At 43.6% G+C, this 21,191-nt stretch overlaps 1 protein-coding gene across 1 annotated transcript in view; it reads right to left on the reverse strand.

Moving 5' to 3' along the window:
• The window catches only part of LOC311137457 (furin-like), a 211,084-nt gene that overhangs the window by 38,205 nt on the left and 151,688 nt on the right, over positions 1-21,191 (reverse strand). The window contains exons 7-8 of the mRNA XM_084171973.1: positions 9,310-9,398; positions 4,297-4,469 (exon numbers count right to left, since the gene is read on the reverse strand). Coding sequence (XP_084028099.1) covers positions 4,297-4,469; positions 9,310-9,398 — 262 coding nt within the window. The remainder of the gene's footprint in view (positions 1-4,296; positions 4,470-9,309; positions 9,399-21,191) is intronic.

Consider the following 21,191-nt stretch of genomic DNA (forward strand, 5'->3'; position numbering starts at 1 on the left):
TCACTTCTTTGTTTAGCCTAAATCACTTGCGCTGCTCGCACTTTGTCACATGGACATGTACAGTGAAATGCTTAACTTGCAAGCCCTACCCATCAGCACAGTATCAATATCAAAATATTATAACTAATAAAAAAGAAAACATGAGAAATAAGGGATAAGAACGGAAGCTACATACAATGCATTCGGAAAGTATTCAGACACCTTGACTTTCCTAATTTTGTTACGTTACAGCCTTATTCTAAAATTGATTAAATTGTTTTCAATCTACACACAATTCCCCATAATGAAAAAGCAAAAACAGGTTGTAAGGAATTTTTTCAAAATGTATTACAAAACCCCCCAGAAATATGACATTTACATAAGAATTCAGACCCTTTACTCAGTACATTGTTGAAGCACCTTTGGCAGCGATTACAGCCTCGAGTCTTCTTGGTTATGACGCTACAAGCTTGGCACACCTCCCATTCTTCTCTGCAGATCGTCTCAAGCTCTGTCAGGTTGGATGGGGCGCGTCGCTGCACAGCTATTTTCAGGTCTCTCCAGAGATGTTCGATCAGGTTCAAGTCCGGGCTCTGGCTGGGCCACTCAAGGACATTCAGAGACTTGTCCCGAAGCCACTCCTGCTTTGTCTTGGCTGTGTACTTAGGGTCGTTGTCCTGTTGGAAGGTGAACCTTTGCCCCAGTCTGAGGTCCTGAGCGCTCTGGAGCAGGTTTTTATCAAGGATCTCTCTGTACTTGGATCCATTCATCTTTGCCTCGATCCTGACTGGTCTCCCAGTCCCTGCCGCTGAAAAACATCCCCACAGCATGATGCTGCAGCCACCATGTTTCACCGTAGGGATGGTGCCAGGTTTCCTCCAGACGTGACGCTTGGAGTTGTTTCTCATGGTCTGAGAGTCCTTTAGGTGCATTTTGACAAACTCCACGCGGGCTGTCATGTGCAGTTTACTGAGGAGTGGCTTCCGTCTGGCCACTCTACCATAGAGGCCTGATTGGTGGAGTGCTGCAGAGATGGTTGTCTTTCTGGAAGGTTCTCCCATTTCAACAGAGGAACCCTGCTCTGTCAGAGTTACCATCAGGTTTTTGGTCACCTCCCTGACCAAGGCCCTTCCCCCCTGATTGCTCAGTTTGGCCGGACGGCCAGATCTAGGAAGAGTCTTGGTGGTTCCAAACGTCTTCCATTTAAGAATGATGGAGGCCACTGTGTTCTTAGGAACCTTCAATACTGCACACATTTTTTGGTACCCTTCCCCAGATCTGTGCCTCGACACAATCCTGTCTCGGAGCTCTACAGACAATTCCTTCCACCTCATGGCTTGGTTGTTGCTCTGACATGCACTGTCAACTGTGGGACCTTCTATAGACAGGTGTGTGCCTTTCCAAATCATGTCCAATCAATTGAATTTACCACAGGTGGACTTCAATCAAGTTGTAGAAACATCTCAAGGATGATCAATGGAAACAGGATGCACCTGAGCTCAATTTCAAGTATCATAGCAAAGGGTCTGAATACTTATGTAAATAAGGTATCAGTTTTATATTTTTTAAATAAATTGGCAAAAATGTATAAAAACTTGTTTTCACTTTGTCATTATGGGTAGGTATATGTCAACATCTGGTAGGTATAGGGCTGTGGCGGTCATGACATTTTGTCAGCCGGTTATTGTCATGCAAAAGACTGCCGGTCTCACAGTAATTGACCGTTATTTAACATAAACACATTTAGCATCTCCAGTCCTCCAGACATACAAGCCGCTGATCTGCGGCTTTGGAACATCTATACTGAACAAAAATACAAACGCAACATGTAAAGTGTTGGTCCCATGTTTCATGAGCTGAAATAAAAGATCCCAGAAATGGTCCATACTCACAAAAAGCTTATTTCTCTCAAGATTTGTGCACAAATGTGTTTACATACCTGTTAGTGAGCATTTCTTCTTTGCCAATATAATCCATCCATCTGACAGGTGTGGCATATCAAGAAGCTCATTAAACAGCATGATCATTACACAGGTGCACCTTGTGCTGGGCACAATAAAAGGCCACTCTAAAATGTGCAGTTTTGTCACACAACACTGCCACAGATGTCTCAAGTTTGGCATGCTGAATGCAGGATTGTCCACCAGAGCTGTTGCCAGAGAATTGAATGTTAATTACTCTACCATAAGCCACCTCCAACGTCATTTTAGAGAATTTGGCAGTACGTCCAACCGGCCTGAGGAGTATGTCTGTCTGTAATAAAGCCCTTTTGTGATTAAAAACTAATTCTGATTGGCTGGGCCTGGCTCCCCAGTGGGTAGATCTGGCTCCCAAGTGGGTGGGCCTATGCCCTCCCAGGCCCACCCATGGCTGCGCCACTGCCCAGTCATGTGAATTCCATAGATTAGGGCCTAATTTATTTATTTCAATTGACTGATTTCATTATATGACCTTTAACTCAGTAAAATCGTTGAAATTGTTGCATGTTGCGTTTATATTTTTGTATTTAAGAAGAACATAATATGAGTTGGCCTACTGTAGGCCTATGTTATCTGGCTATGCTCCATGCCATAGGGCTGTAGGTATGTTTATTTAGCTGACAAGATATGCTTATAAGTCCCGTGATATTATTTTATAGTAAGAATAGAATTGAACTTAGCTGAATAAAATAAAATGTTCCTGCAGCTACCTAGTGCTTAATTTGGGAAACCAAGTTAAAAGAAATCACTAAACTGTTGACAGCCCGTCTGAGCGCTTGATAAAGGAGTAAAGCAGAGAGAGGAGATGGAAACGCATGGTGGTGAGATATTCTGTAACGCTAAAGGTAATGTGACACCCAATGAATTATGAAAATATAAAAATGTCTGTTACTAGGCTATTCAAAATCAAATACAAATTCACTAGTTGTAGGCTAACTGTAAGCCGCACTGCACAATCAATGAACCAACAGCATCGCCTAGGGTATACTCTCTCTCCCAGACTCACGGATAGACATTTTGGAGTGTAGCATAAGGTTACCAGTGTCAGGAATCCCGCTTCCTGAGTCGGTTTCTGCCTGAGTTGCCTGTTTTCTGTCCGGGAGTCTTTTTTCCTGAGTTTCCTGAACGCACCCTGTCTGGTTGCCGGGCGACGAAGCAAGGCGGGAGATCTCTCTATTACCCGCACCTGCATCTCATCAGCTATCTGCACACCTGGTTCTGATCATCACCTCTCCACTTCATAAGCGCTGAACTGACATCCATTCCCTGCCAGATCGTTAGCCATGAACAGTATGTTGTGCCTGCGTATCAGCCTCAGATTACTAAAAGTTAGTTTTGCTGTTCTGTTACTTTTTGCTTGCTGTGAACTCACCTTTGTTTCCTCTGTCTACAGTTACTCTCCCGGAATATTCACTCCACCTCTGCCTGGTCGTCTGTGGCTTCAGAAACATCATTGGATCTGCCCATTCACTCCCACCAACTCACCTCCACTGCCAGCTCCGTCACCTGGATTCTCCTGCTTCCACATTTAAGTCTTTAAATAAATACTCACCTTCATTCAACTCACCTTGTCCTGGTCTGCTTCTGGGTTCCACTTTAGAGAATCGTGACAACAAGTCTATCCAGTATGCATAATAATAGAGTCCACACTCAAAGGTGATTACTCAAATTTGTTCCAAAGCCGCAGATCAGAGTATAGGCTAGACCAATTATGTACCAAAGACATCTTAAATCAGTTTTGTTTGATGTTTTTCTGCCATGTGTAATATGCGGTAGGCTATGTATTGTATAACGGCACAATCATAATTTCATAAGGCACAAGGCTCATAAGCCTATGCATAAGCTCTAATATGCATATGGCAGTTTTGAATTAATCATCACCTTAGAAAGCGCTGTCCATTTTGTTGTGTTAGACTTTGAAACCACATTCACAACAACCATGTTTTACACTGTTTCAACCTGCTGTTGAACCTCTTTCTTCAAATTGATCATCACAGTGAGGTGAGTTGTAAAAGTATGATAGTCTTACTGTTTTGATGATAAATGTTTAATGTGATTTTCGATGGCATTTGCATTGATGTCAGATTGGTTTGAGGGACAATAGAGCCCCGAGTACCAGGCCATTAGAATCTGATGGTCGTTAGCAAGTTGGATACTACCAAAGCATGTCCAGAGTGCATAAGAGGAGATTACCGTGACTCAGCGGTCACATAGAATTTTACTGCGGTCACGACTCATGAAAGCTGGTGTGCAATAATAAGGTCATCGCAACAGCCCTAGGTAGGGATGCATCATAAACCATGTGTGCTCCAGTAATGAATTTGCTCCCATGACTGACCTCAGTGACTCCTCGGAGGAAGGCCTCCTTGGCCAGCTTGGCGGGGCCATCTACCGTCTTCCCATCATCCTCCGGGCCCCAGCTGGCGCTGTAGATGTGGATGTGCTGCGAGTTAAAGCTGAGGGAGTAGGCCTCCACCACGTCTGTCACCTCCCCGTCCAGCATACGCACACCTGAACCCACACACGCAAGGTCAGTACACAGATCGAGAGAGAGAGGTGAAATTAGAGGTAAAATAAAATAGATAGACAGGTAGGTAGGTAGGGTGAGACAAAGGAAGAAAGAGAGAAGGTGACAGAATGAGAGAGAGACTGAGAGGACAGAGAGAGACAGCATGAGCGGAGAAGAGGTAGGGTGCTATTAACATGATGCAGTTGGGAAACAAAGCCTTTTGTGTCTGGCTGTCATATTGACAAACACACAGTCTGACTGGGGAGACAAAGGGTTTATGAGCCTGTCACTCTGCCAGACGTGATGAGCAATTGTACTCTCTCACACGCATGCAGACGCGTGCTCACTTACTCACACATATCCACACACACACACTTTTTACTGTTGTAGCTATAAACAAGCACAGCTGGCCAACAAGAGTCAATTCCTTATCCTTCATTAATCAACCAGGTAGGACAACAGACATCTCACAAACAACGCAAGAACGACAGAACATTCCTTCTGACGAACAAGTGAGGGAGGGTTTTTACGGTGCCTCCAACACCGTCTGTGACCTGAGGGAAACCAACCGGCCCAGTAGCAGGGTCATTCCATGAAATGAGTGCCTTTTGCATCCCTTTGATATTTTAAGTAGAAATTGTGTAATTTTAAAAACCTGTTATATTAAATGAAGTGCCCTTTAATATAGACCACATGGAGAATTCAATAAATTCGATTTTTTTATATGAATAAAGACTTGCTAAATTGGCAAAAATTGACATGTCCCTCTGTGTATCCTCTGTGACTTCAAGGAAGATTTTAACCCAAAAATGTCTCCAAGTTTTCACCATTATTTTGTTGCTTTGACAACGTCATTTATGAACATGATTATTTTTTAAATGTGATTAGTGATTCATTTACGTCTGTCCCTCATTTTAAGGTCAACCCTGTTACGTGAACTGAACTCTCGTTTTAATATGGTGAAACTATTCCTTTTTAAGTATATTTTTCAAAAGAAATATTGAACATCTAATAGTCAAATCATAGTGTAAAAGAAAACAGGCTAGAAATGTTTTAACAATAAACAATTGTTTAAAGCTTGCATTCAATAGCCCCTTCCTGGTGCACATATTAAGCTTCCATTCCCCTTGTCACAGGGGGATTAATGTCTGATTTAAGATGAAATCGTCAACCCTGTTATGGTCAACACTTTTACTTTAATTGACACTTAATAGGCACTTACTAGGGATGTGCATCTTTCCCTTTCAAGACGATACAATACGTATCTAGATACAGTGCCTTCAGAAAGTATTCACACCCCTTGACTTTCCCCACATTTTGTTGTGTTACAGGCTGAATTTAAAATGTATTAAATTGAGATTTTGTGTCACTGGCCTACACACAGTACCACAGTGTCAAAGTGGAATTATGTTTTTAGAAATGTTTACAAATTAATTAAAAATGAAAAGCTGAAATGTCTTAAGTCAATAAGTATTCTAGCCCTTTGTTTTGGCAAGCCTAAATAAGTTCAGGGGTAAAGATGTACTTAACAAGTCACATAATAAATTGCATGGACTCACTGTGTTTAACATGATTTTTGAATAATTACCTCATTTCTGTACCCCACACATACAATTATCTGTAAGGTCCCTCAGTCGAGCAGTGAATTTCATACACAGATTCAACCACAAAGACCAGGAAGGTTTTCCAATGCCTCGCAAAGAAGGACACCTATTGGTAGAGGGGTAAAAAAAATGCAGACATTGAATCCCCTTTGAGCATGGTGAAGTTATTAATTACACTTTGGTTGGTGTATCAATACACCCAGTCACTACAAAGATATAGGCGTCTTTCCTAACTCAGTTGCCGGAAAGGAAGGAAACCGCTCAGGGACTTCACCATGAGGCCAATGGTGACTTTAAAACAGTTACAGAGTTTAATGGCTGTGATAGGAGAAAACTGAGGATGGATCAACAACATTATAGTTACTCCACAATACTAACATCATTGATAGAGTTAAAAGAAGGAAGCCTGTACAGAATAAAAATATTCCAAAACATGCGTCCTGTTTGCAATAAGGCAGTAAAGTAATACTGTAAAAAATGTGGCAAAGAAATGAACTTTATGTCCTGAATACAAACGTTATGTTAGGGGCAAATCCAACACAACACATCACTGAGTTCCACTCTTCACATCATGTTATGGTTATGCTTGTCATCGGCAAGGATTAGGGAGGTTTTTGGGATAAAAAGAAAGGGAATAGAGGTAAGCACAGGCAAAATCCTAGAGGAAAACCTGGTTCAGTCTGCTTTCCAACAGACGCTGGGAGACAAATTCACCTTTCAGCAGGACAATAACCGAAAACAAAAGGCCAAACATACACTGAAGTTGCTTACCAAGACGACATTGATTGTTCCTGAGTGGCCTAGTTACAGTTTTGACTGAAATCGTCTTCAAAATGGATGTCTATCAATGATCAAACAACTTGACAGAGCTTGAAGAATAAAAAAATAAATAATGTGCACATATTGTACAATCCAGGTGTGCAAAGTGCTTAGATCACATGTCAAACTCATTCCACGGAAGGCCAAGTGTCTGCGAGTTTACGCTCCACCCTTGTACTTTATTCATAAATTAAGGTCACTAATTAGTAAGGAACTCCCTTCAGCTGGTTGTCTATGTCTTAATTGAAAGGAAAAAACAAAAACCTGCAAACACTCGGCCCTCCGTTGAATGAGTTTGACACGTGGATTAGAGGAACAAATCGATGCGATTCGATGCAATATGATACGATTTGATGCACTAACATTTGTTGCATATACACATTCATTTTCTATTCTAAATTCAAATCTGCTGATGCCCCCCCCCCCCCCACACACACACTTTTGATCTGAAATCACCATCCCCCACTAATTCATTTGTCATTTTTGCAGATAAAAATTGTTAGAGCTAGTAATATATCAATATTTATCGGAAAACAATTGCTATGACTATATAGCACAACTTTGGATTTCACCCCGATCTCATAATCAAATGGTTTAGACTGTTTGGAAGTTTTGATGGACTCACAGTTAGCTTATCGTTCTACCGCTTAGACCATGCAGTGCAGGTAGCAAAAATGATTATGAATTGTTATGAAATGATCAATTTTACCCTATATATCTAAAAATGACCATATATACTGATTGTTTCATGCAAAACTACCAAAACTATTGCTGATGGTGAACCTAAACAATCAAAATCAAATCTAACGATCACCATGTAGCCTACCTATAGCCAGATGAGTTGTCTCCCCGGTGGTAGCTTTGGCTACTTTTATTCCGCTAAAACATTTTTCAACAGCGCATTTGATAAAAAGAACCTAGAAAATTACATTGGTTGTCACTCAACTAATAAAGCCTAATATTGCACAAGCCATTATACAAACATTTGAATGCTGAAGAGCAGATGTGCCAGATCAAGAATAGGCCTACCTCTTGTTGGCCAGCGTGCGCCGTTTGACTACGCTACTGATATTGCCTGGGGTTGTTCGGCATGCCAAATGACTTGCAGATTAATGACTGTCAACATAATTATATGCTTAGTTTGACACTGAAGGAGTGGACGCAGTTGTCACAAAATATTAGGTATTTTCGGAAGATAGAAAGCCATTAATTTGAGCAATAAACATTTGTGAAACTGCGATTCGTAATGTTTGAATCGATTTTCTGACCGATACATGCTCATGCATTTGGATTGGTTTGGAGTCCCCGCAGACTGATGCACTCATACCTTAGATATTTGAACTAGGGACCTATGCAAATCAGTGAATCGTTACTTCCCTAGCACTTACTATAGTAATTTTTTTTTTTTAGATCTTGAGATGGAAAAACTTGCTCTTTATGATAGGGCCTGTCTGCAGCTTTGATGTGGACCACCTTAGATCAGTGCTCTGAACAGTAATTGTAGCAGAAGGCATGAAATGAGCCATAGTCAAATAAGCCCTATTACTGTACCTGACTAGCTAATTACAGGTTATCTGCTGCATCTCTGAGACTGATGATAAACCACATAAAGACTTCAATTGCACACTCTAGTCTAGAAAACCAGGCCCTGCAGACACACACACACAAATTGATTGCGTGTGTACGGAGCAATCAGTCTGGATTGCAAGGAGGTGTTTGAAAGCTGAATTGGGGTCTGATTTGAGGTAAATGTGAATGTTAATGTCTTGAATCCTGCTGTTAATGCAGTAGCTAACACATTACTGCCACTATAACGATCATCATCATAATCATCAGTGTCATGGACAGGAGGTTAGAATCCCATGGAGAGACACTGCTGGGTTACTTTCCCTCCAGCTGTGCTCACTGGCCCCTATCTAAAAGCTGTGAGCGTGGGAGATGAGTGTGTATGTGTGTGTGTTTGGGGGTGGGGGTTCAACACAGCCACTAAATGCTAATCACTGTACAGTAATTAGGAATGGCCCAGCAGGAGAACACACACACACTGAGCTGCTAGAGCAAGAGAGGCATGCTAGGAGGAGTAGGGGACTTATGGCTAACATCTGTGGGACTGCTGGGGACTGCTCCCCAGGGACTGCTCTCAGGGCTCCACTGTTGGCTGGCTGCTTGTATTTGACAGAGTGTTAGGGACACAAGTTGGTAAAGGCCAGACAGTGGCTTGAAATAGTACATTAGACTGATTAGAATACTTGTTTTTGGCGAAAGATTAGAGACAAAAGTTGGTAAATATTCAGAAGTGGCAGCTAGCAAGTATAGAGATCGCTACGGTGTGCTCTACTGAACATGACTCTGGTTCAACTGACAGTAGACCCGAGTCAACCAATCACAATTGTCCATTGGCAGAGCATGCCTCACTCACCTCCAATTTTGGCGTTGTAGGCCATGCCCACCCCACAAACATCGTTGTTGGCGGCCGCAGCAACCTCTCCAGCACACCGTGTTCCATGTCTACATGAGAGAGAGAGAAAGAGAGAGACAAAGAGAGCGAGAGAGGAAGAGAGAAAGAGAGAAAAAGAGAGAGAGAGAGAACGAGAGAAGTTAGGATTTATGACTAAAAACACTCTCATCGCTCATAGCAACCACCCTGAACCACGCAGGGCTCTTCAAAAACAATATCTCCTAGAACGGCTGCTAAAAATACACAGCAGCACAAGGCTTGGGCGGTATACCGTATAGCAGGAGGTAAGCTTGGCCTCTTATATGGTGTCATATGTGACTGGCTGTAAATGATGATCCTCAAAGACAAGCATATGTCTGATTTTTGGTGATGCTAACTCTGATCTGATAGCCTCCTTGCTCTGTGTTCCAAAGCCTCTTGTAATATACAGGCTTGTAAGTCACTAATGTAGATGTGTCCTTTGCTTAGGTCTACATTGCTTGCAAGATAACTTTGTGACTTCAAGGCATCTGAACAGAATCTCCACTTCGAGTTCCATTCTGGAATAGGAATGCGTGTGCTGGTGAGTTCCATTTGAGTTTGTTCACTGGTGTTCATGACAGTTCCAATGGCACCAAATCTGCCGGGGTAGTAGTGCACTATATATGACTCTCTGGGCTTTAAATGATGATCCATTGACAAGCATATGTCTGATTGTTTTGTGAAGCTACTCTTTGTTCTGATCGGCTCTATTTAGGAACATTCTATCCTCTCATAGAAGCCAAACTATAACTAACATTATTTTGTGATTCCTTCTGTGGGATACCTGATTCCAGACCATGAGACTGACACACTGATGTGCTTTCTGAAAATTCAGGTTTGTGAAATGTTAGTGGTTAAGAGCGTTGTGCCAGTAACCGAAAGGTCGCTGGTTCTAATCGCCGACTAGGTGAAAAATATGCCGGGGATCACGTGACCCTTGAACGAGATGGCCGCATGAACTAGGAGCTCCGCACAAGTAGTTTCCAATTCCTAAATCTTACCTCCACTTCAAGTTTAAACTCATTTAGCTTTAGTCAAAAAGTCATGGCGGCTTCAAAAGGCAACACTACAGGGGACATTTTTACCCGGACTCGAGCACTAGCGACGGAAAAAGCCTCCAAGAAGCAGCTAGCTTCAGAAAAAGCTAGCGCCATTAGCCAGGAGAAAGAGGACCCGTCCCCCCCCGAGGCCCAACGAATGCCAACCTCGCACTCTGTCGAAGACATCTTTTCTGAGCTGAGATCCCAACGTACAGAACTCAACACTAAACTAGATGCCATTAACGCTCAGCTCAGTGCGATAGGGGGCAAGGTGACAATCCTGGAAAATGCCTTGCCTGACATAAACAACAAGATAACCATAAACGCGGGGCGCCTGGACGAGGCAGAGGGGCGAATCCTATCCACGGAAAACTTATTGACAGACGCCATGGAAACAATAGCATATGCTAAAAAAAAAATAGAGCAGCTGGAAGAGAAAACAGAGGACCTGGAAAACAGGGGGCGAAGGAATAATTGTGTTCTATTAAATCTGGGCGAAAAAGAAGAGGGAAACATGCCACTGATCCGCTACCTGCAAGACAAACTTCCCGAGTGGCTCCACCTGTCCACCGACAGACCCATAGAACTCGAGAGAGCTCACCGAGCACTGAGGCCCCCACCAGCAGCCAGACAACCACCGCGCCCAATCACCATACGTTTCCTGAGATTCACCGACAAGGAACGAGTCCTACAGGCGGCGAAAACCAACACCATCACAGTGGGAAACGCCAAACTCACCTTACTCCAGGACCTGTCAGCTGGAATACGCCGAAAGCGCCGAGAGTTTGACGAGGTGAAGAAATGCTCCATTGACCGAGGCATCTTTAGGGGATTCAAATACCCAAACGAGCTCAGGATTCTTCACCAAGGAGCCCTGCGACACTTCAAAACTCCCGAAGAGGCAAAACGTTTTTTGAAAGACAACCCCGGTCAATGAGAAATGGACCATTGACTTAATGCGATTACTGTTATTACTAAAGGAGGTAAGACAACATATAGCCGATATCCAAAGACCCTCCGCCCTGCTAAATTTCATTATAGCCGTCCAATCTATATTTATGTTCCTTTAGCTGAGAGGGATAGGCCCCATATTATAACTTAGGCCTACTGTATGTAGGCTGGGCTACTGATTTTATTTTCTCCCTTTCTTAATGTGGTCTGGACGAGGGCTACGTTGTCAGTTACTCAATGCGGGCGGAGAGGATGAGGCATTTCTTTGGTGGGGAGGGGGAGACGTTGTGCGTTGCTAACTGTTCCCGGTCTTTTTTTTTTGTTGGAACACAGAATTGTGACTGAGCGGGGAGGTAATAGATCCAACGGGATATGTCGAGTTGTTTGGGAACTCGGCTGGGGTGTTCAGAGATTGTTCTTTTATGTAAACCATTTATTTTCCTTTTATGTGAACGCAGCTGTAACTACGATCCACCTTTACCCAGAGATGACTTGCACTAAAGTTCGATTACTGTTCGATGACGATGACTAGTACCTTAAATCTATTGACATGGAACTGCCACGGTCTAGGCCATGCAATAAAACGGAAAAAGATACTATGTGCTCTAAAAAAGGAAAAAGCAGACATCGCGCTATTGCAAGAGACACACCTCTGTGATGCTGAACATGCCAAACTCCGCAGAGCTTGGGTGGGACAGGTGTATTTCTCATCTTTCAAATCCAACAGTAGAGGTACAGCAATACTTATCCATAAGAATGTTCCATTCATAATTGACAAAAACATATCTGATCCGGAGGGGAGATTTATCTTGATAACTGGGTCACTGTATGGGCAACCAATTACTATCTTAAACATATACGCCCCTAACACAGATACTCCTGCTTTTATGTCGAAAATGATAACTCTGTTCAATGAGCATTGTGTCTCCTTTGGAGTGTTGGCCGGAGATTTTAATTGTACCCTGAACCCAACCCTAGACAAATCATCTCAAATCACCACCACAAATCCTAGATCTGCAAAGATGTTGAACTCTCTTACTAAAGAGATGGGACTGATAGATATCTGGAGAGAGACTAATAGCTCAGCTATGGACTATACATACTACTCTAATGTCCATAACACCTACTCCCGTATAGATTACATTTTTATCCCAAAGAGTTTCATAAATTCAGCCATGTGTACAATCGGACCCATAGCGCTTTCGGATCACGCCTTAGTCCACCTCCGCTTTGACCTCTGCAAAAACATCCCGAGATCAAAGAGCTGGAAATTCAACACCTCCATGCTATCAAACGAAGCATTCCATACATTGGTAACTACATGGATAGACAACTACACACAAGACAACAAAGATTCTCCTGTTTCTCCGGCCACAATGTGGGACGCTGCTAAAGCCACACTAAGAGGTCATCTAATTGCATATGCTTCCTCTAAGAAAAAAGCAATGGAAGCACACAGGCTAGATCTGGAGAGGGAGCTGGAACGCTGTGAAAAAGTACATAAACAATCCCCAGACAGCACCTCCTGGAGTCAACTTAAAGCAGCCAAAGCCAAACTGAATTTGGACTATACTCGGGAGATTAAAAAAAAAGTTTTCTTTACTAAACAGAAATACCATGAGTATAGCAATAGGCCTAGTAGATTGCTTGCTTATCAATTAAAAAAAGAGCAGTCAGAGCGTACAATTATGGCTATCCGAACAGCAGAGGATGAGGTCACATATGATCCAAAAAAGATCAATTTAGCTTTTCATGATTTTTACTGCAAACTATATACCTCTGAGAGAAAACACACGGAGGCAGAACTCCACTCCTTCCTAGAGGGAATCTCGCTACCTAAACTATCAGAGACTGACCAAGAAGATCTCAACTCCCCCTTCACTCCTGAGGAGATCCTGGAGGCAATTACCTCCATGCCACCTAACAAGTCCCCAGGCCCAGATGGATTCCCCAGAGAGTTCTACAAAGCTTTTTGGCCCCAGCTTAGCCCTATTTTCATGCCAATGCTGGAGGATTTTTGCAAAAACGGAGTTCTCCCAGACTCAATGCACACAGCTCGCATTACAGTGTTGCTCAAAAAAGACAAGGATCCCCTATCCTGCTCCTCCTTCCGGCCCATAAGCTTGTTGGATTTCGACTACAAAATAATCACCAAATTGCTCGCCAAAAGACTAAACACTCTTCTTCCCAAAATAATAAAAGCGGACCAGACGGGATTTATTAGAGACAGATACTCTTCTGATAACATTCGCCGTCTTTTTGATATTATTGATCAAGTAAACGCACAGAAGACCCCTGTCCTGCTGGCTTCACTGGATGCTGAGAAGGCGTTCGACAGGATGGAGTGGAGCTTTCTGTTCTCAGTCTTAGAGAAGTTCAACATGGGCCCAAACTTTATTAAATGGATCAAATCACTATACTCTCATCCAAATGCCATGGTGACTACTAACGGACTGAACTCTGACAGATTCCCTTTGGGACGGGGCACAAGACAAGGGTGCTCGCTGTCCCCCCTGCTCTACTTGTTGGGGGCGGAGCCTCTGGCAGAATTGATAAGGAGCAATCCAAGTATTATGGGTGTTCCTGCAGGCGGCCTGCAGCACAAGATTTCGCTTTACGCGGATGATGTCTTGCTCTACATATCCAACCCTGAGAAATCCCTTCCTCCCATCTTAGATACAATTGCTCAGTATGGCACGTTTTCAGGTTATAAGATTAATTTTAACAAATCCACTGTCTGCCCTCTCAATATTATACTCACCAGTTCTATGAAGACACTATGCCCATTCCAATGGAAGACACAGGGGTTTCAATACCTTGGGATATTCATAACACCAGATCTGAACAGGCTTTTCAAAGAGAATTATCTTCCACTCCTGGATCAAATCAAGAACAACCTCCAAACCTGGATCTCCCTCCCAATTAGCTTAGTAGGAAGAATTAATGTAATCCGTATGAACATCCTCCCTAGACTGAACTATTTATTTCAGATGCTCCCATGCTATCTCCCAGCTTCCTTTTTCAAAACAATTAACCAAAGCATCACCAAATTTATATGGGGCAATAAAAAACCTAGGATCAAGCTTTCCACTCTATCGAAACCTGAATCTAAGGGTGGTCTTGCCCTTCCCTCCCTCCAATTGTACTACTGGTCTGCCCAAATCCGCAACATGCTAACATGGATCACAAACAGACAAGAGTCAACGTGGAGCCAGATAGAAGGCCAATCTTGTGGTTCATTGCCACTAAGCTCAACTATATTCATTGATAACTTTAGTGAAGTGGGCAACATAGCCAAAACATTTGTGATTTACAGTACCCTACGAGCGTGGAGAGACTGTAAGAAATACTTGGGCATCTCCTCCCAAATATGTTCTTACTCGCCTATAGTAGGCAACCCAGACTTGCCAAAAGCCCTGAGAGATGCCAACTTTAATCTTTGGCATACTCTAGGAATCAGGACCTTTTCAGACCTATTTCATCAGAAGACCACTACACTGAAATCCTTTCAAGAGCTCTGCAATGAATTCCATGTGCCAAGATCCCATTTTTTAAAATATCTACAAATTAGACATGTCATCTCCTCATTTACTTCCAAGAGGAGGTTTAGAACTCAGTTGAATGAAGTTGAAACCCTTCTTGTCACAGCACAATCCATTAAAGGCAAAATATCCTATATCTATAGACTCCTTTCTGAGAAAGGAGGATCCTCCTTTACTCCTTTGAAAATAATATGGGAAAAGGACCTTGGTCTGACTATCAGTGACGAGTTATGGGCGGAGGTTTGCGACAGGGTATACTGCTCCTCTACTAATGTAAAAATGAAAGAATCTAATTACAAATTTTTGTACAAATTTTATTACACTCCCCTGAGACTCCATAAAATGAAAACAGACATTTCTCCTAATTGTAATAGATGTACCTCTGAAAGTGGAACCTATATGCATGTATTTTGGAGCTGCAGAGAGATTGCCAGATTTTGGCAATCTATACATACTGCTGCACAGAAAATACTAGATGTACAGTTTGATATGACCCCGTGTCTCTACCTTCTTAATGCCCAGCAGGACTTTGTTCTTGATCCTGACAGAGAAAATTTGCTCATGACCATTACATACTTTGCTAAGAAATGTATTCTCCTATTGTGGGCCTCTAATACTTCTCCTACATTTAAAATGTGGATTGACCAGATTGTTGACTTTCTCCCCCTTGAAAAGCTCACTTATGACCTCCACAAGAGACAGCCCAAGTTTGATAGACTCTGGTCTCCACTACTCAACTATATTTCAAATTGGACAGAGTGAATGGGGGAATCAGGGAGATGGGCAGATGCGTGTTGTGTAAGGTGCTGTAAAACCTAAAAACTAATTATTGGCTCGTCATCTCAGCTAAGGCTGGAAATAGCTAATAAGAACCTTGATAGTGCTGCTGCAAGTTCTATAATTAAAATGTTGTTATAATTATTATTTGTGTGTATGTATGTATATATATGTATGTATATGTATATACATATATAAAACAAATTTGTTTTTATTATTATTACTTTTGTAATTTAAATTTATTTTTTATTTTTTTAATTCACATCTGTGAATGTGGAATGTGTTTGGTTGGTTGATTGAAAACTTAATAAAACTTTAAATTGAAAAAAAAAAATATGCCGATGTGCCCTTGAGCAAGGCACTTAACCCTAATTGCTCCTGTAAGTCGCTCTGGATAAGAGCGTCTGCTAAATGACTAAAATGTAAAATGTAAAATTTACCATTATAGTGCACCATGAAGGGAATAGGGTGGGACTTTGGACTTTGGATGCAGACGCTTTCACTAGCCCCTTTTGGTTGGCTGACTATACAAGATGGCTTCTTGGCATTACTGTTTAGTTGCTATGGCTACCGGTAAATGCTACAGTCCCAATGATGACAAATTTAGCTCACTTTGAACCGATGTGAAACGACATGAACTACTGAGTGACTGTAGCTAATGCAGCAGTTGTATGTTTTTAAATTCTTTACAGCCAAACGGTAACTTTATTTTCTTAATTAACAGACATGGGGGTAAAGTTCCTGAGGGATTAACACTACCTTCACTGGTGAGTTCTTAATCCAAAACTCAAACTGAATTATCCACTATGTGTAGGATTGGTCTTCCACCAGTACAGTGGTTGAATCCCAAATGGCACCCTATTCCTTGTTCACTACTTTTGACCATGGCCAGTCTGTATCGTCAAAAGTAGTGCACTGCGTAGGGACTGGTTTGCCATTTGGGCCTAGTGTTGACAGAACTCTTAACTGGTGGAACCAGTCACTTTAACATGCTTCAGTCCCAATGATGACAAACTTAGCTCACTTTGAACCGATGTGAAACGACATGAACTACTGAGTGACTGTAGCTAATGCAGCAGTAAGTTTTCGATTTCTTAAGCATCGCACTAATAAAACCTATGCCTTTCATTCTACAGGGTTTGCGTGCTGTGGTCAGTGGAATTGCAACATGGACTCAAACACACTGGTAAGTTGAGGTTCTAAAACTGTCCCAAATGGCTCCCTCTATAGTATTTATTTTTATTTTATTTAACCTTTATTTAACTAGGCAAGTCAGTTAAGAACAAATTCTTATTTGATGGCTGATGTTCTGGACTGCTCTAAGCTTTAACCATGTATTTAGATTGTAGGTAGGTATTGTAGTTAGGTATTGTAGGTAGTTTATCTAGGTAGTTATTGTAGGTTATTTTAGGTAATTATTGTAGGTAAGTATTGTATTCGGTTGAGCCCGGTGAAGCACGAGGCTAGCTAACCCACTACCTGGACCAATAAAGCTAGCTAACTAGCGGGTAGCTACTGGTAACTATTAGCAACTGTGGATAGTTGTTTCCAATGTTATTTCACGCTTAAGAGTACCTGTAATTATGCCAGCTAGCTACCTACCATTCAGCTGTTTTTCTAACCTCATTATCTGAAGCGTTAACTTTAGGTAGTTAGTAGCTACTGTACTCAAATGTAGCTAGCTTGTTGCTACCTGGATAGCTAACTAAACAATAGCTGGAACGACCTAGCTGTAATATTTGGAGACGCTTTCTCTCCGTTGGGACAGACGTGAACTGGCTGAATCGATTCAGTGGCTAGCTTTGCTCTTAACTGGATAACAGTAGCTACTAAGGGTAAGTTATAACCTACATTTATTTTTGTTTTGTTTTTACATACTGGTAACCAGAGTCGTTCAAGGGAATTCGGGACATGGGTCACTAGTTAACATTAGCTTGGCTCTTGTGCCGTGGGAGGAGGGGATGGTTCGTTGGCAGAGAGCAATGGCTAGCTAGTATGCTAACTATTCTAGCTAACTAACTGGCTGAATAAGTTGACGACGGACTCAAACTGTCAAAACTAACCCAAAACTTTACACAACATTAGACACGCACACAACTGATCTGTTTGGCGTGTTAACACACTGGTGGTTTGTTGTAACCGAGTATTGGTGCTAAACCGTGTTATTGGAGGCTGGCATGCTAGTTGGCTATGGCGTCATAGGATTCGGTGCCCTGGACGGTTTTCACGGAAGAATACTGTACCAACTTAGCTAGCTGAATAAACTAAGTTAGAGTCTATTCCTAGAAAACATTGAACCGCTGTAGTTTACAACAACTATCATTTCTAAAGTGGAAGTTGGGAGAGTTATATTTGAGTGTTTCAGTGAAACGTAAGTGAGGGAGGCCCCGCTCTCTCGCTTTCCCAGATGTTTAGTTCATTTCATTCCGATCTCCTTTGCATTATTGTAGCCTTTTTCTGTAGCCTGTCAACTATGTGTCTGTCTATCCCTGTTCTCTCCTCTCTGCACAGGCCATACAAACGCTTCACACCGCGTGGCTGCTGCCACTCTAATCTGGTGGTCCCTGCGCGCACGACCCACGTGGAGTTCCAGGTCTCCGGCAGCCTCTGGAACTGCCATTCTGCGGCCAACAAGGCAGAGTTCATCTCAGCCTATGCTACCCTCCAGTCCCTCGACTTCTTGGCGCTGACGGAAACATGGATTACCACAGAAAACACTGCTACTCCTACTGCTCTTTCCTCGTCTGACCATGTGTTCTCGCATACCCCGAGAGCATCTGGTCAGCGGCACAGGAATCCTCATCTCTCCCAAGTGGACATTCTCTCTTTTTCCCCTGACCCATCTGTCTATCTCCTCATTTGAATTCCATGCTGTCACAGTCACTTGCCCATTCAAGCTTAACATCCTTGTCATTTATCGCCATCCAGGTTCCCTTGGAGAGTTCATCAATGAGCTTGACGCCTTGATAAGTTCCTTTCCTGAGGATGGCTCACGCCTCACAGTCCTGGGTGACTTTAACCTCCCTACGTCTGCCTTTGACTCATTTCTCTCTGCCTCCTTCTTTCCACTCCTTTCCTCTTTTGACCTCACCCTCTCACCGTCCCCCCTACTCACAAGGCAGGCAATACGCTTGACCTCATCTTTACTAGATGCTGTTCTTCTACTAATCTCACTGCAACTCCCCTCCAAGTCTCCGACCACTACTTTGTATCCTTTTCTCTTTCGCTCTCCTCCAACACTACTCACTCTGCCCCTACTCAGATGGTAAAGTGCCGTCGCAACCTTCGCTCTCTCTCTCCCGCTACTCTCTCCTCTTCCATCCTATAATCTCTTCCCTCTGCTAAATCCTTCTCCCTCCGATCTCCTGATTCTGCCTCCTCAACCCTCCTCTCCTCCCTTTCTGCATCTTTTGACTCTCTATGTCCCCTATCCTCCCGGCCGGCACGGTCCTCCCCTCCTGCTCCGTGGCTTGACGACTCATTGCGAGCTCACAGAAGGGGGCTCCGGGCAGCCGAGCGGAAATGGAGGAAAACTAGACACCCTGCGGACCTGTCATCTTTTCACTCCCTCCTCTCTACATTCTCTTCCTCTGTTTCTGTTGCTAAAGCCACTTTCTATCACTCTAAATTTCAAGCCTCTGCCTTTAACCCTAGGAAGCTCTTTGCCACCTTCTCCTCCCTGCTGAATCCTCCTCCTCCTCCACCTCCCTCCTCCCTCTCTGTGGATGACTTCGTCAACCATTTTGAAAAGAAGGTTGACGACATCCGATCCTCATTTATTAAGTCAAATGACACCGCTGGTCCTGCTCACACTGCCCTACCCTATGCTTTTACTTCTTTCTCCCCTCTCTTTCCAGATGAAATCTTGCGACTTGTGACGGCCGGCCGCCCAACAACCTGCCCGCTTGACCCTATCCCCTCCTCTCTTCTCCAGACCATTTCCGGAGACCTTCTCCCTTACCTCACCTCGCTCATCAACTCATCCTTGACCGCTGGACATGTCCGTTCTGTCTTCAAGAGAGCAAGAGTTGCACCCCTCCTCAAAAAACCTACACTCAATCCCTCCGATCAACAACTACAGACCAGTATCCCTTCTTTCTTTTCTCTCCAAAACTCTTGAGCGTGCCGTCTCTAGCCAACTCTCCTGCTATCTCTCTCGGAATTACCTTCTTGATCGAAACCAGTCAGGTTTCAAGACTGGTCATTCAACTGAGACTGCTCTTCTCTGTGTCACAGAGGCTCTCCGCACTGCTAAAGCTAACTCTCTCTCCTCTGCTTATCCTTCTAGACCTATCCGCTGCCTTTGATACTGTGAACCATCAGATCCTCTCCACCCTCTCCGAGTTGGGCATCTCCGGCGCTGCTCACTCTTGGATTGCGTCCTACCTGACAGGTCGCTCCTACCAGGTGGCGTGGCGAGAATCTGTCTCTGCACCACGTGCTCTCACCACTGGTGTCCCCCAGGGCTCAGTTCTAGGCACTCTCCTATTCTCTCTATACACCAAGTCACTTGGCTCTGTCATATCCTCACATGGTCTCTCCTATCATTGCTACGCAGACAACACACAATACATTTTCTCCTTTCCCCTTCTGATAACCAGGTGGCGAATCGCATCTCTGCATGTCTGGCAGACATATCAGTGTGGATGTTGGATCACCACCTCAAGCTGAACCTTGGCAAGACGGAGCTGCTCTTCCTCCCAGGGAAGGACTGCCCGCTCCATGATCTTGCCATCACGGTTGACAACTCCATTGTGTCCTCCTCCCAGAGTGCAAAGAACCTTGGCGTGACCCTGGACAACACCCTGTCGTTCTCCGCTAACATCAAAGCGGTGACCCGATCCTGCAGGTTCATGCTCTACAACATTCGCAGAGTACGACCCTACCTTACACAGAAAGCGGCACAGGTCCTAATCCAGGCACTTGTCATCTCCCGTCTGGATTACTTCAACTCGCTGTTGGCTGGGCTCCCTGCCTGTGCCATTAAACCCCTACAACTTATCCAGAACGCTGCAGCCCGTCTGGTGTTCAACCTTCCCAAGTTCTCTCATGTCACCCCGCTCCTCCGCACACTCCACTGGCTTCCAGTTGAGGCTCGCATCTACTACAAGACCATGGTGCTTGCCTACGGAATTGTGAGGGGAACGGCACCTCCTTACCTTCAGGCTCTGATCAGACCCTACACCCAAACGAGGGCACTACGTTCATCCACCTCTGGCCTGCTAGCTCCCCTACCTCTACGGAAGCACAGTTCCCGCTCAGCCCAGTCAAAGCTATTCGCTGCTCTGGCACCCCAATGGTGGAACAAGCTCCCCCACGACGCCAGGACAGCGGAGTCACTGACCACCTTCCGGAGACACTTGAAACCCTACCTCTTTAAGGAATACCTGGAATAGTATAAAGTAATCCTTCTTCCCCCACCCCCAATAAAAAAATAAATAGTGGTTGTCCCACTGGCTATCATAAGTTGAATTATGATAGCTGCCAATTTGTAAGTTGCTCTGGATAAGAG

The sequence above is a fragment of the Coregonus lavaretus genome (genome assembly GCF_964263955.1).
Source record: "Coregonus lavaretus genome assembly, chromosome: 11".
NCBI lineage: Eukaryota > Metazoa > Chordata > Actinopteri > Salmoniformes > Salmonidae > Coregonus > Coregonus lavaretus.